The 13,408-nt window shown below is 42.7% G+C and overlaps 2 protein-coding genes across 2 annotated transcripts in view; both read left to right on the top strand.

Annotated features, from left to right (window-relative positions):
• LOC128046260 (phosphatidylcholine translocator ABCB4-like) overlaps positions 1-5,650 on the top strand; it is a 78,888-nt gene extending 73,238 nt beyond the window's left edge. The window contains 2 exon segments of the mRNA XM_052638383.1: positions 2,587-2,748; positions 5,550-5,650. Of these exon segments, the coding sequence (XP_052494343.1) occupies positions 2,587-2,748; positions 5,550-5,573 (186 nt within the window). The 3' untranslated portion in view covers positions 5,574-5,650.
• A 3,691-nt stretch (positions 5,651-9,341) lies between these two features.
• Positions 9,342-13,408, top strand: part of LOC128046259 (probable mitochondrial glutathione transporter SLC25A40) — a 42,810-nt gene continuing 38,743 nt past the window's right edge. The window contains 1 exon segment of the mRNA XM_052638381.1: positions 9,342-9,483. Coding sequence (XP_052494341.1) covers positions 9,342-9,483 — 142 coding nt within the window.

Here is a 13,408-nt window from a genome sequence, read left to right as displayed (position 1 = left end):
TCTTAAAGAAAGTCAATAATCACAAAGTTTTGTACCTATGTCCCTCTTCTACTCATAGTATTTCCATACTGCAGGGGCAGGAAAATAATGAAAATAGTGATTTAATGAAATGATCCCTCAAAGTTTCCATTTATGCTTTTTCCTCCCAGAAGTCAAAAAGCCTAATAGATGAGTGCTTCCTCTGTTTGGGCCTACCTTTCATTCCTGTGCTGTGAGCTTAATCACACAGTCGTGTCCAGCTCTTTGTGACCCCATGCACTGTAGCCTGGCATGCACTGTAGCTCCTCCAGACAAGAATACTGGAGGGGGTTGCCATTTCCTTCTCCAGGGGATCCTGACCCAGGGATCAAACCTGGGTTTCCCCCATTGCTGGCAGATTCTTTACCATCTGAGCCACCAGGCTGTTTTATATTTATTGAAACATAATTGATTCATCTGGTTATTAGTATAAGGCCTGAAGAAGAAAGACCACATTTTTTTTATCCAGGTGGCTACACAATTGACTCGGTACCATTTATCCCATAGTCTGCCTTTTCTCTACTGATAGACAATGCATATTTATCACACACTAATTCTTAAAGGAGATCAGTCCTGGGTGTTCTCTGGAAGGACTGATGCTAAAGCTGAAACTCCAATACTTTGGCCATCTCATGTGAAGAGTTGACTCAATGGAAAAGACTCTGATGCTGGGAGGGATTGGAGGCAGGAGGAGAAGGGGACGACAGAGGATGAGATGGCTGGATGGCATCACCGACTCGATGGACGTGAGTTTGAGTGAACTCTGGGAGTTGGTGATGGACAAGGAGGCCTGGCGTGCTGCAGTTCATGGGGTTGCAAAGAGTCGGACACAACTGAGCAACTGAACTGAACTGAATTCTTAAAAATGTATGTCTATTCTGGACTCTCCGTATGGTTCTGTTGATCAAGTTGTCTGTTCATGTGATAGCTTCCCCTGGATTTTATTGTTTTAATTGCTGTAGCTTTTTATGTTTTAGTATCTAGTAGAGCTATTACCCAGATATTTATTAATTTTTTCAGAATTTTTGTGGATGCTCTTTTTAAAAAGATTGATGAATCTTTTAAAAAGATTCATATACCATGAAGTTCACCCTTTTTAAATGCACAGTCATTGGTTTTTAGTATTAATATATTCACAAGATTTTACAACCATCTGCATGATCTCACTGCAGAATATTTTCATCATTCAAAAAAAAAAAAAAAACCCTTGTACCCCATAATACTCACTCTCTATTTTACCCTCACCCTTGTGCTTGGCAACCACTAATCTTTCTCTCTCTCTGTATTTTCCCATTCTGGATATTTCCTATAAATAGAATCATACAAGGCATGGTCTGTTTTAACTGACTTCTTTAACTTAGCATCATATTTGCAAGGTCCATCCATATTGAAACACATATCAAAATCTCATTTCTTTTCCTGGCCCAGTGCTATTCCATTGTATGGATATACCACCTTTTGTTTATCTTTTGATCAACTGAACATTTGGATTGTTCTCACTTTTTGGCTATTATGCATCTAGCCTCTCATTTTTATGTTTTTAACTGCTTAGGTGATTTGGGCCACACCCTAAATACCATGCTAACAATGTGGTTTTATTGCCTTAGAGTAGGTAGGTAGTGGTCTTAAGAAGTTGTTAGTCTAATAGGGTAATGAATATTAAAAAGAATAACTATTGTTAATAACATAATGTGAATAATTTGATGGACATTTTCCAGCCCATTCATAAACCCATCAAGCTAATGACAATGTGAGTTCACTGAACTACTTAGGGGGTGATTTGTAGATTTCAGTATCCATAAAAACCACCCAAAGTATTTGTTAAAAATCACAGTTACTGGCCCCACTCTAGAGTTTGTGATTGAGATGGTCTTTGAACCATAATTTAAACCATCCAGACCTCAGGATATGTTTTCACCTAAGGTGCCTGCACATAGTCCATCAGAATTACAATCACACTAATTACAGAATTGCAGGCACTTCAGAAGAAATCATACAGAAGTGCTCTGGAGAAGGCCTTATGTGGCAACAACTTCTGAACATGCTTCTGCTAAAGTCTTTAGCATATCATATAACTCAGAAGCAGGGCTCCTCACAATGGTGTGAAAACATTAGAGAAACTCCAGAATTATCCATCTTCATCCTGGGGGACTGGCCTCCTGTCTGGTCCAGAGTTTAAATGCCCTTGGCTTCCCTGGTGGCTCTGTGGTTAAAGCGTCTGCCTGCAGTGCAGAAGACCTGGGTTCAATCCCTGGGTTGGGAAGATCCCCTGGAGAAGGAAATGGCAACCCATTCCAGTATTCTTGCCTGGAGAATCCCATGGATGGAGGAACCCGGTGCGCTATAGTCCATGGGGTCGCAAAGAGTCGGCTACGACAGAGCAACTTCACTCTCACTCTGTATACATTCACATGTGAGTGATGCCTTTGTGCCCTGATCACACAGGGATGGTGAGCTGCTCTCCAATAACCACAGACACCCCCATCTGCGTGCTTCACTGTGTGTTGATCAACAGTGCAAGGATGGTGTAACCCTGCTGCCCTTCGTGCCTGTCCTTTTCCCCTCTAGGCCCAGGAAGGCCGGACCACCATAGTGATAGCACACCGACTGTCTACAATCCGAAATGCAGATGTCATCGCTGGGTTTGACGATGGAATCATTGTGGAGCAAGGAAGCCACAGAGAACTAATGAAGAAGGAAGGGGTCTACTTCAGGCTTGCAGACACGCAGGTATCTGCTTCTTGGGAAGTTTTCCTGTTGTTTTCCCTTTAATATAGTATTCTTTCTTTATTAAAATATCACATAGCTAATGCTGTACTGAGAAATGAGAAGTATCAGAAAGATGCCAAGTATACATCTGAGACTTTAATTCAGAGTCGTTGAAAGAATCTTGAAAGAGAAAGGTGGGGAGGGAAGGAAATAAAAGAAAATGCCAGAAACATTTTGAACTTGTTGTTTAGGACAATGATTCTTAATTGCCTGTTCAAACTAATGGGTCCTTCCCGACCACTACTCTGAACATTAGGGATGTTCAGAGTAGTGGTCGGGGTAAGAGACTGAGGCCAGGATCTCTGGTAGTTGGGAGAGGTCCTATGAGACCTTAAAGTACTTCCCAGATCATCCTAATGAAGCCAATAGCAAGACTCATGGCTCTTGGAAGTAAATGGTTTGGTGTTTTGTTTTTTGTTTTTGGCTTGCAAGATCTTAGTTCCCTGACTGGGGATCAAACCCTGGGCCCACAGGAGTGAAAGCCCAAGTTGTAACCTTTGGGCCTCCAGGGAATTCCTGAGTTTGGTTTTCCTTTAAAACAGCAACAACAACTATTCATTCTATTTCCTAAAGCAGGTTCTATTGATAATCATTGATTTGCCTTATTATTGAAATTAGTCATGAGCAATTTTGCAAAATAAATAATTGAAAAATATTTATCCTGCAAACACAATTCTTATATTTGTTAAAGTTAATACATTTGCTTTGATAACTGTAACTAATATGTACATACTTTTGTTATTTTTTTCTTCACATTTCAGATACACATCATCCAAATACTATCATTTTATATGTCTTCAGCAGTAATTACATTAATGTGTAATAAACTGCTTGATCATTTCTCTAAAGTTGACTACATGGCTTGTTTCTAGTAATTCTCTGTTCTAAATATCGCCCTTTGGGAGCCCATGGCAGGGAGGGGGGTAAGGGTGGGTTCCAAAAAAGTTAAGGCAAAAATTTATTTTGTTTTCTGACAAGTAATTTAATTTAACTCCTCTGAGTTTCAGTTTCCACATTTGAAATACAAAACCTACCATGTGAGGCTGCTGCAAGGTTAAGAAATAAGCACCTGTTTAGTTCAGTTCAGTCGCTCAGTCGTGTCCAACTGTTTGCAACCCCATGGACTGCAGCACGCCAGACCTCCCTGTCCATCACGAACTCCTGGAGCTTATTCTAACTCATGTGCATTGAGTCAGTGATGCCATCCAACCATCTCATGCTCTGTCGTCCCCTTTTCCTTCTGCCTTCAATCTTTCCCAGCATCAGGGTCTTTTCAATTGAGTCAGCTCTTCACATCAGGTAGCCGAAGTATTGGAGTTTCAGCTTTAGCATCAGTCCTTCCAATGAACACTAAAGACTGATTTACTTTAGGGTAGACTAGTTTGATCTCCTTGCAGTCCAAGGGACTCTCAAGTGTCTCCGCCAACACCACAGTTCAAAAGCATCAATTCTTTGGTGCTAAGCTTTCTTTATAGTCCAACTCTCACATCCATACATGACTACTAGAAAAACCATAGCCTTGACTAGACAAACCTTTGTTAACAAAGTAATGTCTCTGCTTTTTAATATGCTGTCTAGGTTGGTCATAACTTTTCTTCCAAGGAGCAAGAGTCTTTTAATTTCATGACTGCAGTCACCATCTACAGTGATTTTGGAGCCCAAAAAAATAAAGTCAGCCACTCTTTCCACTGTTTCCCCATCTATTTGCCATGAAGTGATGGGACCAGATGCCATGATCCTAGTTTTCTGAATGTTGACCTTTAAGCCAACTTTTTCACTCTCCTCTTTCACTTTCATCAAGAAGCTCTTCAGTTCTTCTTCACTTTCTGCCATAAGGGTGGTGTCATCTGCATATCTGAGGTTATTGATATTTCTCCCAGCAATCTTGATTCCAGCTTGTGCTTCTTCCAGCCCAGCGTTTCTCATGATGTACTCTGTATATAAGTTAAATAAGCGGGTGACAATATACAGCATTGACATACTCCTTTTCCTATTTGGAACCAGTTTGTTGTTCCATGTCCAGTTCTAACTGTTGCTTCCTGACCTGCATACAGGTTTCTCAAGAGGCGGGTCAGGTGGTCTGGTATTCCCATCTCTTTCAGAATGTTCCACAGTTTGTTGAAATCCAAACAGTCAAAGGCTTTGGCATAGTCAATAAAGCAGAAGGAGATGTTTTTCTGGAACTCTCTAGCTTTTTCAATGATGCAGTGAATGTTGGCAATTTGATCTCTGGTTCCTCTGCCTTTTCTAAATCCACTTTGAACATCTGGAAGTTCACGGTTCATGTATTGCTGAAGCCTGGCTTGGAGAATTTTGAACATTACTTTGCTAGCGTGTGAGATGAGTGTAGTTGTGCAGTAGTTTGAGCATTCTTTGGCATTGCCTTTCTTTGGGATTGGAATGAAAACTGACCTTTTCCAGTCCTGTGGCCACTGCTGAGTTTTCCACATTTGCTGGCATATTGAGCACAGCACTTTCATACCATCATCTTTCAGGATTTGAAATAACTCAGCTGGAATTCTGTCACCTCCACTAGTTTTGTTCGTAGTGATGAGTACCACCTGAATATACTAGGAAAAAGCACTTTAAAAGGGTGAATTTCATGGTATGTGAATTTTGTCTCAATAAAGCTGTTATATCATTTTTTTCTTTTTTTGAAAAGCACCTAACATAAAATAGATCCCTGACAGATGGTAGTTACTGGTTCTAAACTTGAAGGTTACATCCGTCTGGACATACAGCTCAGCATTTTGTTCTTCCAGATTTCAGGAAACCAGCTCCAGTGAGAAGAATTTAAAGTCTCTCATGAAAGGCCTGCCGTGGGTTTGACTCATCCCATAGTTAGGCGTTCTCTTCATAAAAGCCTGAGGAGTTCCTGACAGTATCAGAACGGCTTTGATGTGGAAACCAGTGAACTTGTAAGTTGTTTTTCAATTATCTTTCATTGTTTGGTTTCGCTGGTGAAGTCTGTAGCCTTGCAAGTACATTGTAGGCACAGAAGATTCCCACCATGAGCCATAGCCTTCTTAAAAGAAGGAAATATCCAACAGTAGTTGTACTTGTCAAAATTTGAAATCAGTTCCAATTAACAATAAATTTTCAATGAAAAGGGATCCTAAAACATAGTCTTTGTGCTTAGATGCTTAAAATTAAAACGAGATATTCCATTCATTTTTGAGATCCAGAGTAATACAAGGCTGGTCTAAAGCAAGAAACCCTAATATTTGCATAATCTATTATGTAGGATTACTTTTGACTGACTATGCTAGGAAACCCAGAGTAATATCAGTTTAAGAAAAATAAGCTTTAATTTCTCTTTCACATTAAAAAAAAAAAACCAGGGGAGAAACCCAAGGTTACAATGGTAACTCCACCATGGTTACCATGGACTCAAGCTCGTTTCATATTTATTCTCATTATCCTGGCATGTAGCTTTCATTCTCAGTAATCTAAAATGACTCTGGATGCTCCAGCCATCACATCTATGTTCCATGAAGTAAGAAAAAACAAAGATTTTCCAGACATCTCATACAGTACTTAAAAAAAAAAATGTCATTGGCCATAACGTGTCCATACTTAACATAACATGTCCATACTTAGCTACAAGGGAAGGTAGAAAACTGAACCTTTTTGCTATATGCATTGCTAGTCTGAGTGAAACTGGAATTCTCTTACTAGGAAAAAAGGACAGAGTAACCAGAAATAGCCAAAGTGTACATTCTTTAATATTTCTCACCTGAAACCTTGGGTGTTTTTTGTTTTTTTTTTAGATAAACATCTTGCACTTTACAATACAAATTTTCACACAAATCTCATGTTTACAGTACAAAAGGCAAAGGACCTCAAGAGAAGTAACTGGGATGTTATTAATTCAAGTTAACAGAAGCTTTTATAATAGAAAGGGAACACATTCCAAGAAAAGATATTTTATGATTTTAAGAAATGATTTAGGAGTGTATTTTGATGTTATTCCCTGATAGCTCAGTTGGTAAAGAATCTGCCTGCAATGCAGGAGACCCTGGCTCAATTCCTGGGTCAGGAAGATCCCCTGGAGAAGTGAAAACGTACCGACTCCAGTATTCTTACCTGGATAGTCCCATGGACAGAGGAGCCTGGTGGGCTACATCCAGTCCAAAAAGTCACAAAAGAGTTAGACTTGCCTTAGCAACTAAACAACAATTAATAAAAGCTGAGTGTATTTTACCTCTTGTGTAGGTCTGAGGAAACTGATCCTACTGAGAGTTCACTGCCCACTGGTTTTCTCTGCCCACGATGATATTCACCACAGAGATAAGAAGGGCTCTTTTAGCAGTCTCAATCTTGGTGCATTTATGGAAAGAGAATAACATTGTATATTGTGCTGCTATATTATTACAAGTAAGATAGTCAGTTTCTCCCTTTTTGGCTGTTAAGTATTTGCTTCTCATTTTCTCATTTGTCTGGATAGTTACACTGTTACATCTTTAGGTCTGGTATTTTAGAGGAGCACTTCTCTGCAAGGAGGGGTAGGCAGAAAATGCCACAATCAATACGACTGTCCTCGGTGCCATCATAGAGGGATAAACGGTGTGCCCAGGGAGAGGGGGAGATTAAATCTGATTAAAATGACTGTTTGCTTGTGAAAAGCAGCCTGAGCTCCTTTATCAGGCTGAAGGCCAGGTCTAAAAGATAGGGCTAACTAGGGAGGAAAAAAACCCCTAAAAATGCAGAGGAGCGGGGTGGTTTGAAAGCAAAGGGCTGAATAGAAACTATTCGTATGTTTTCTATTTCATAGAGACACAATTGTAACCTATTTAAACAACTGTAAGGCCATGGGTTTCCTTAGGCACATATGGTATCTAGTTTACTGTGAAAACACCTCTATAATCAAAATATTCTCCTTTTTATTTATTTATTTATTTTTGGTCACCCCACACTCCAGTACTCTTGCCTGGAAAGTCCCATGGATGGAGGAGCCTGGTGGGCTGCAGTCCATGGGGTCGCTAAGAGTCAGACACGACTGAGCGACTTCACTTTCACTTTTCACTTTAATGCATTGGAGAAGGAAATGGCAACCCAGTCCAGTGTTCTTGCCTGGAGAATCCCAGGGATGGGGGAGCCTGGTGGGCTGCCGTCTCTGGGGTCGCACAGAGTCTGACACGACTGAAGCAACTTAGCAGCAGCAGCAGCAGCACAGCCTGTGGAATCTTAGTTTCCTGACCAGGGATTGAACACGGGGCCCATGGCAGTGAAGGTGCTAAGAGAGTCTTAACCAGTGGACTGCCAGGGAATTCCCTAGAATATTCTCCTTTATGTGACTTAAATCCCTCATGCTTGACCAAACGTCAGGCTCAGCACTTGCCGAGAAGCTGGTATGTGCCAGGCATTGGGCTGCTTCTAAGGAGATAAAGTGTCGGCCATTCAGTTAGTCTCTCAGTCGTGTCCAACTCTTTGTGACCCCACGGACTGTAACCCACCAGGCTCCTCTGTCCATGGGATTTCCCAGCAAGAGTACTGGAGTGGGTTGCCATTTCCCTCTGCAGGGGATCTTCCTAACCCAGGTATCAAACCCGGGTCTCCTGCATTGCAGGCAGAGTCTTTTCCATCTGAGCCACAGGGAAAGCCGAGGCATGAGCCAAGACATCTTAAAACAAAGCCACAGAGACGTGTAAACAAACAGGGGGGAAATCAGAAAGCAAGTGAAGCTATGAAGCAGAAGTCTGTAGGGAATGCAGAGCAAGGCAGTCTGCCCTGCCGTTAGTAGCGGTGAAAGGAAAGGGCGTGGGTACTTGAGTTTTGTGAGTTAGGACATGACACGGATAAGGTGCGAGGCAGGGTTCTGGGGTGAGGAGACCAGGCCCAGGTCCCCAGATGAATCACAGTGCCTTGTGTTGGTGAGGACGCTTAACTCATCTATTTGTGGGTCTTACCTTGTGTGACCCCAACATCATGACTTGAATTTTAGGGCATCTGGGGCGCAGATCCTGCTTCCGCTCACTTGCTGAGGCTGGGATAGAGAAAGGCTGGCCACACGGCGAGGACTGCCTCTTGGGTGGTGGACTCCCCCGGCTCAGGCTGTGCAGTCCGTCTGCTGTCGCTCAGTCACTCGGTCACGTCCAGCTCTTTGCGACCCCGTGGACTCCAGCATGCTAGGCTCCCCTGTCCCTCACTATCTTCCGGAGTTTGCTCAAATGCATGCCTATTAAGTCAGTGATGCCATCCAACCATCTCATCCTCTGTCGTCCCCTTCCCCTCCTGCCTCCAGTCTTTCCCAGCATCAGGGTCTTTTCCAACGAGTGGACTCTTTGCATCAGGTGGTCAAAGTATCGGAGCTTCAGCTTCAGCATCAGTCCTTCCAGTGAATATTCAGGGTTGATTTCCTTTAGGATTGACAGGGACATAGTTAGCATCTTGTCACATCCTGTCTGACCCTCCCGTGGTCTGCTGTGGCCTAGGCATTCCCTCCGCCCAACTTGTAAGTTCCTGGAGGGCAGGCCAGGCCCTTTCCAGGTCCATGCTCTGGTGCCTATGGTGTTGCTGCCTGTCCATCTTGATGTGTGTGTGTTCTAGGACGAATGTGTGCCACCGGTGTCTTTTCTGAAGATCCTGAAACTGAACAAGACAGAGTGGCCCTACTTAGTGGTGGGAACCCTGTGCGCCATTGCCAACGGGGCGCTCTAGCCGGCCTTCTCAGTCATCTTCTCAGAAATGATAGCGGTGAGTGTGGGAACACCACTGGGTGGCCTGAGTGAAATCACTTAGCCACGAACTCAGTTCTCATGCCCACCCAGTCCCCTCCGCAGTAAGGCAGCCTCCAGTGAACCTACGCCAAAGGCTTTCACTCCCCGTGGAGGAAAGCCACAAGGCAAAAGAAAAAGCCAGCCAGTTATGCTGTCAAGGAAATTGGAAACTGTAAGATCCCTGGAGAAGGACATGGCAACCCCCTCCAGTAATCCTGCCTGAGAATCCCATGGACAAAGGAGCCTGCCAGGCTACAGTCCACGGGGTTGCAAGAGTCAGACACAACTTAGCGACTAACCCCCACAGGAGATCGCCTGAAGGAGGCATTCTATTCTCTCTCCTTGTTCGGGTAACTGGGGTCAGGCCGTGATCCCCACCCTGTTTGTGGAGACAAGATGCTCACCTCACAGGGTGGTTGGGTGGTGGGGGTGGGGGAAGAGCTCACGTCTCAAGGGTTGAAGAGGCCAGGCTCTGGGCTCAGACTGGCCTCACCATTTAATTGCTGTGCTAAGTCGCTTCAGTCATGTCTGACTCTTTGCAACCCTGTGGAGCCCAGCAGGCCCCTCTGTCCATGGGATTCTCCAGGAAAGAATACTGGAGTGGGTTGCCATGTCCTTCTTCAGGGCACCTTCCTGACCCAAGGATAGAACTTACATCTCTTACGTCTCCTGCATCTTTAAATGGGTTCTTTATCATTAGTGCCACCAGGGAAGCCCCCAGTTGCTGTGCAAACTTGGGCAAATGCTTCACCTTGCTATACCTCAGTTGGTTCATCTGTAAAATGAACCTACCTCCTAGGATGGCTGATGATTAAGAGATGATAAAAACTATACTCCAATAAAAATTTTTAAAAAGAGAGATGATATAAGTAATGATTAATATACAGAAAGCATTTAAGGGTGTCTACCTCAAAGTAAGTATTAAAAAGTGCTATCTACTACATTATTGTTCAGTAATCCTTACAAGGCTTGGAGAGGCTGAGACACAGAAGGAAAACTCCTACAATCCAATTGTTAAATTCCCTGAGGGATGTTTATCAGTAATGATCAGAAATATCTAAGGCTCCATAAAATCCAACGTTTATATTTTATGTCCTTAGTTAATCTCTAATGTTATTGGAGAGAATTTTTGTTAGAGTTGAATTATTCCCCATCATATAAAGAATTTATTACGCTTCTGAATTGGAAAGTTGGTCTACCATTAAGACCACAAATTTAAAAATAAATGAATTAAGGAGAACCCACCAACTGTTTTTACAGTACAGAATAAGGCAATCCCTGACTCTCTTGCAATTCAAAAACAGTGTGGCCTGTATTTATATGAGGGGGTCTCTCCTTAGTGTCAAATGGAGCTTTTGGAGATTGAGTAGAAAACAAAATAAACCAGTCCTGCCCCCAAACAGTTTACTTTCTATTAGGACAGACGCATAACACACACACACAAAACAAGTATATTACATGTCACAGGATCGCAGGCATTTTAAAAGCAGTGAGGCAGTGGAGGGGCTGGCACTGGGGGTGCTGTTTCGTGCAGTTTGGTCAGGAGAGACCTCTTTGGGCCAAGACCCTGTGGGGTGGGGGGAGGCAGGTGAGGGGCGGAAGAGCTCAGGCAGAGGGAGGAGCAGGTGTAGAAGAAGGGGAATAAACATGACGGTGCAGCCACACTCAGTCCACGTGCAGCGTTCCAGCCCATGGCAGTAACCATGCACAGTGAGTCCCCTACATACGAACCTTCAGGTTGTGAACTTGCAAAGGTGCAAACTCACATGCCAGGCCCTGTATGCCAGCTGTTGCACTACTGTACTTTACAGGGTTCTGTACTATAAGATTGAAAATATTTCCTTCATTTTTTGTGTTTGTGTTTTATGTATGCATTATTTGTACAGTAAGTATTATTAACCTGTTACTATGCAGCTGATCATGTTTGTTGGAGTATCTAGGCTAACTTTGTTGGATTTACAAAAAAATAATAATAATAATAATTTGATTTAAAAATGGATAGAAGGCCTTAATAGACATTTTTCAAAAATGAGGTACAAATGACCAACAGTGTGTGAAAAGACACTGAGCATGACTAATCATCAAGCAGATGAAATCAAAATCCCAAAGTTATCACTTGATACTCTTGTTCAGTCGCTCAGTCATGTCCAGCTTTGCAAGCCCATGGACTGCAGTATGCCAGGCTTCCCTGTCCTTCACTATCTCCAGGAACTTACTTAAACTCATGTCCACTGGGTCCATGCACTGAGTCAGTCCATCGTACATCCAACTATCTCATCCTCTGTCTCCCTCTTCTCCTGCCCTCAGTCTTTCCCAGCATCAGGGTCTTTTCCAGTGAATCGGCTCTTTGCATCAGATGGCCAAAGTATTGGAGCTTCAGCTTCAGCATCATTCCTTCCAATGAATATTCAGGGTTGATTTCCTTTAGGATTGACTGATTTGACCTTGCTGTCCAAGGGACTCTCAAGAGTCTTCTCCAGCACCATAGTTTGAAAGCATCAATACTTCAGTGCTCAGCCTTCTTTATGGTCCAACTCTCACATCACATCTGTACATGACTACTGGAAAAGCTATAGCTTTGACTATATGGACCTTTGTTGACAAAGTGATATCTCTACTTTTTAATACACCAAGTTTGTCATAGCTTTTCTTCAAGGAGCAAGCGTCTTTTCATTTCAAGGCTGCAGTCACCATCTGCAGTGATTTTGGTGCCCAAGAAAATAGTCTGTCACTGTTTCCATTGTTTCCCCATCTATTGGCCATGAAGTGATGGGACCAGATGCTGTGATCTTAGTTTTTTGAATGTTGAGTTTCAAGCCAGCTTTTTCATTCTCCTCTTTCATCTTCAGCAGGAGGCTCTTTAGGTCCTCTTTGCTGTCTGCCATTAGGGTGGATCTGCATATCTGAGGTTATTGCTGTTTCTTCTGGCAATCTTGTTTCCAGCTTGTGATTCATCCAGCCTAGCATTTCGCATGAGGTACTCTGCATGTAAGTTAAATAAGCAGGGTAACAATATACAGCCTTGACATATTCCTTTCCAATTTTGAACCAGTCCTATGTTCCACGTGTCCATTTCTGACTGTTGCTTCTTGACCTGCATTCAGGTTTCTCAGGAGGCAGGTAAGGTAGTCTGGTATTCCCATGTCTTTAAGAATTTTCCACAGTGTTGTGATACACACAGTTGAAGGCTTTCACGTAGTCAGTGAAGCAGATGTAGATGTTTTTCTGAAATTCCCTTGCTTTTTCTATGATCCAGCACATATTGGCAATTTTATCTCTGGTTCCTGTGCCTTTTCTAAATCTAGCTTGTATGCCTGGAAGTTCTCAGTTCACGTTCTGTTGATGCCTACCTTGAAGGATTTTGAGTGTTACCTTGCTAGCATGTGAAATGAGTGCAGTTGTATGGTAGTTTGAACTATTCTTTGGCATTGCCCTTCTTTGGGATTGGATTGAAAACTGACCTTTTCCAGTCCTGTGGCCATTGCTGAGTTTTCCAAATTTCCTGGCATATTGAGTGCAGCACTTTAACAGTATCATCCTTTAGGATTTGAAACAGCTCAGCTGGAAGTCCATCACCTCCACTAGCTTTGTTCTTAATACTGCTTCCTAAGGCCCACTTGACTTTACACTCCAGGATGTCTGGCTCTAAGTGAGTGACCACACCATCATGATTGTCTGGGTTATTAAGGCCTTTTTTGTATAGTTCTGTGTATTCCTGTCACCTCTTCTTAATCGCTTCTGCTAGGTCCATACCATTTCTGTCCTTTATTGTGCCCATCTTTTCATGAAATGTTCCCTTCGTATCTCTAATTTTCTTGAAGAGATATCTAGTCTTTCCTATACTTGTTATGATGGCCATAGTTAAACAACCAAACAGGTGCTAGTGAGGCTGTGGAGAAATC

The sequence above is a fragment of the Budorcas taxicolor genome, chromosome 4 (genome assembly GCF_023091745.1).
Source record: "Budorcas taxicolor isolate Tak-1 chromosome 4, Takin1.1, whole genome shotgun sequence".
Taxonomy (NCBI): Eukaryota; Metazoa; Chordata; class Mammalia; order Artiodactyla; family Bovidae; genus Budorcas; species Budorcas taxicolor.
The sequence above is the reverse complement of the archived record's forward strand: the minus strand, read 5'-3'. Positions and strand labels throughout refer to the sequence as shown.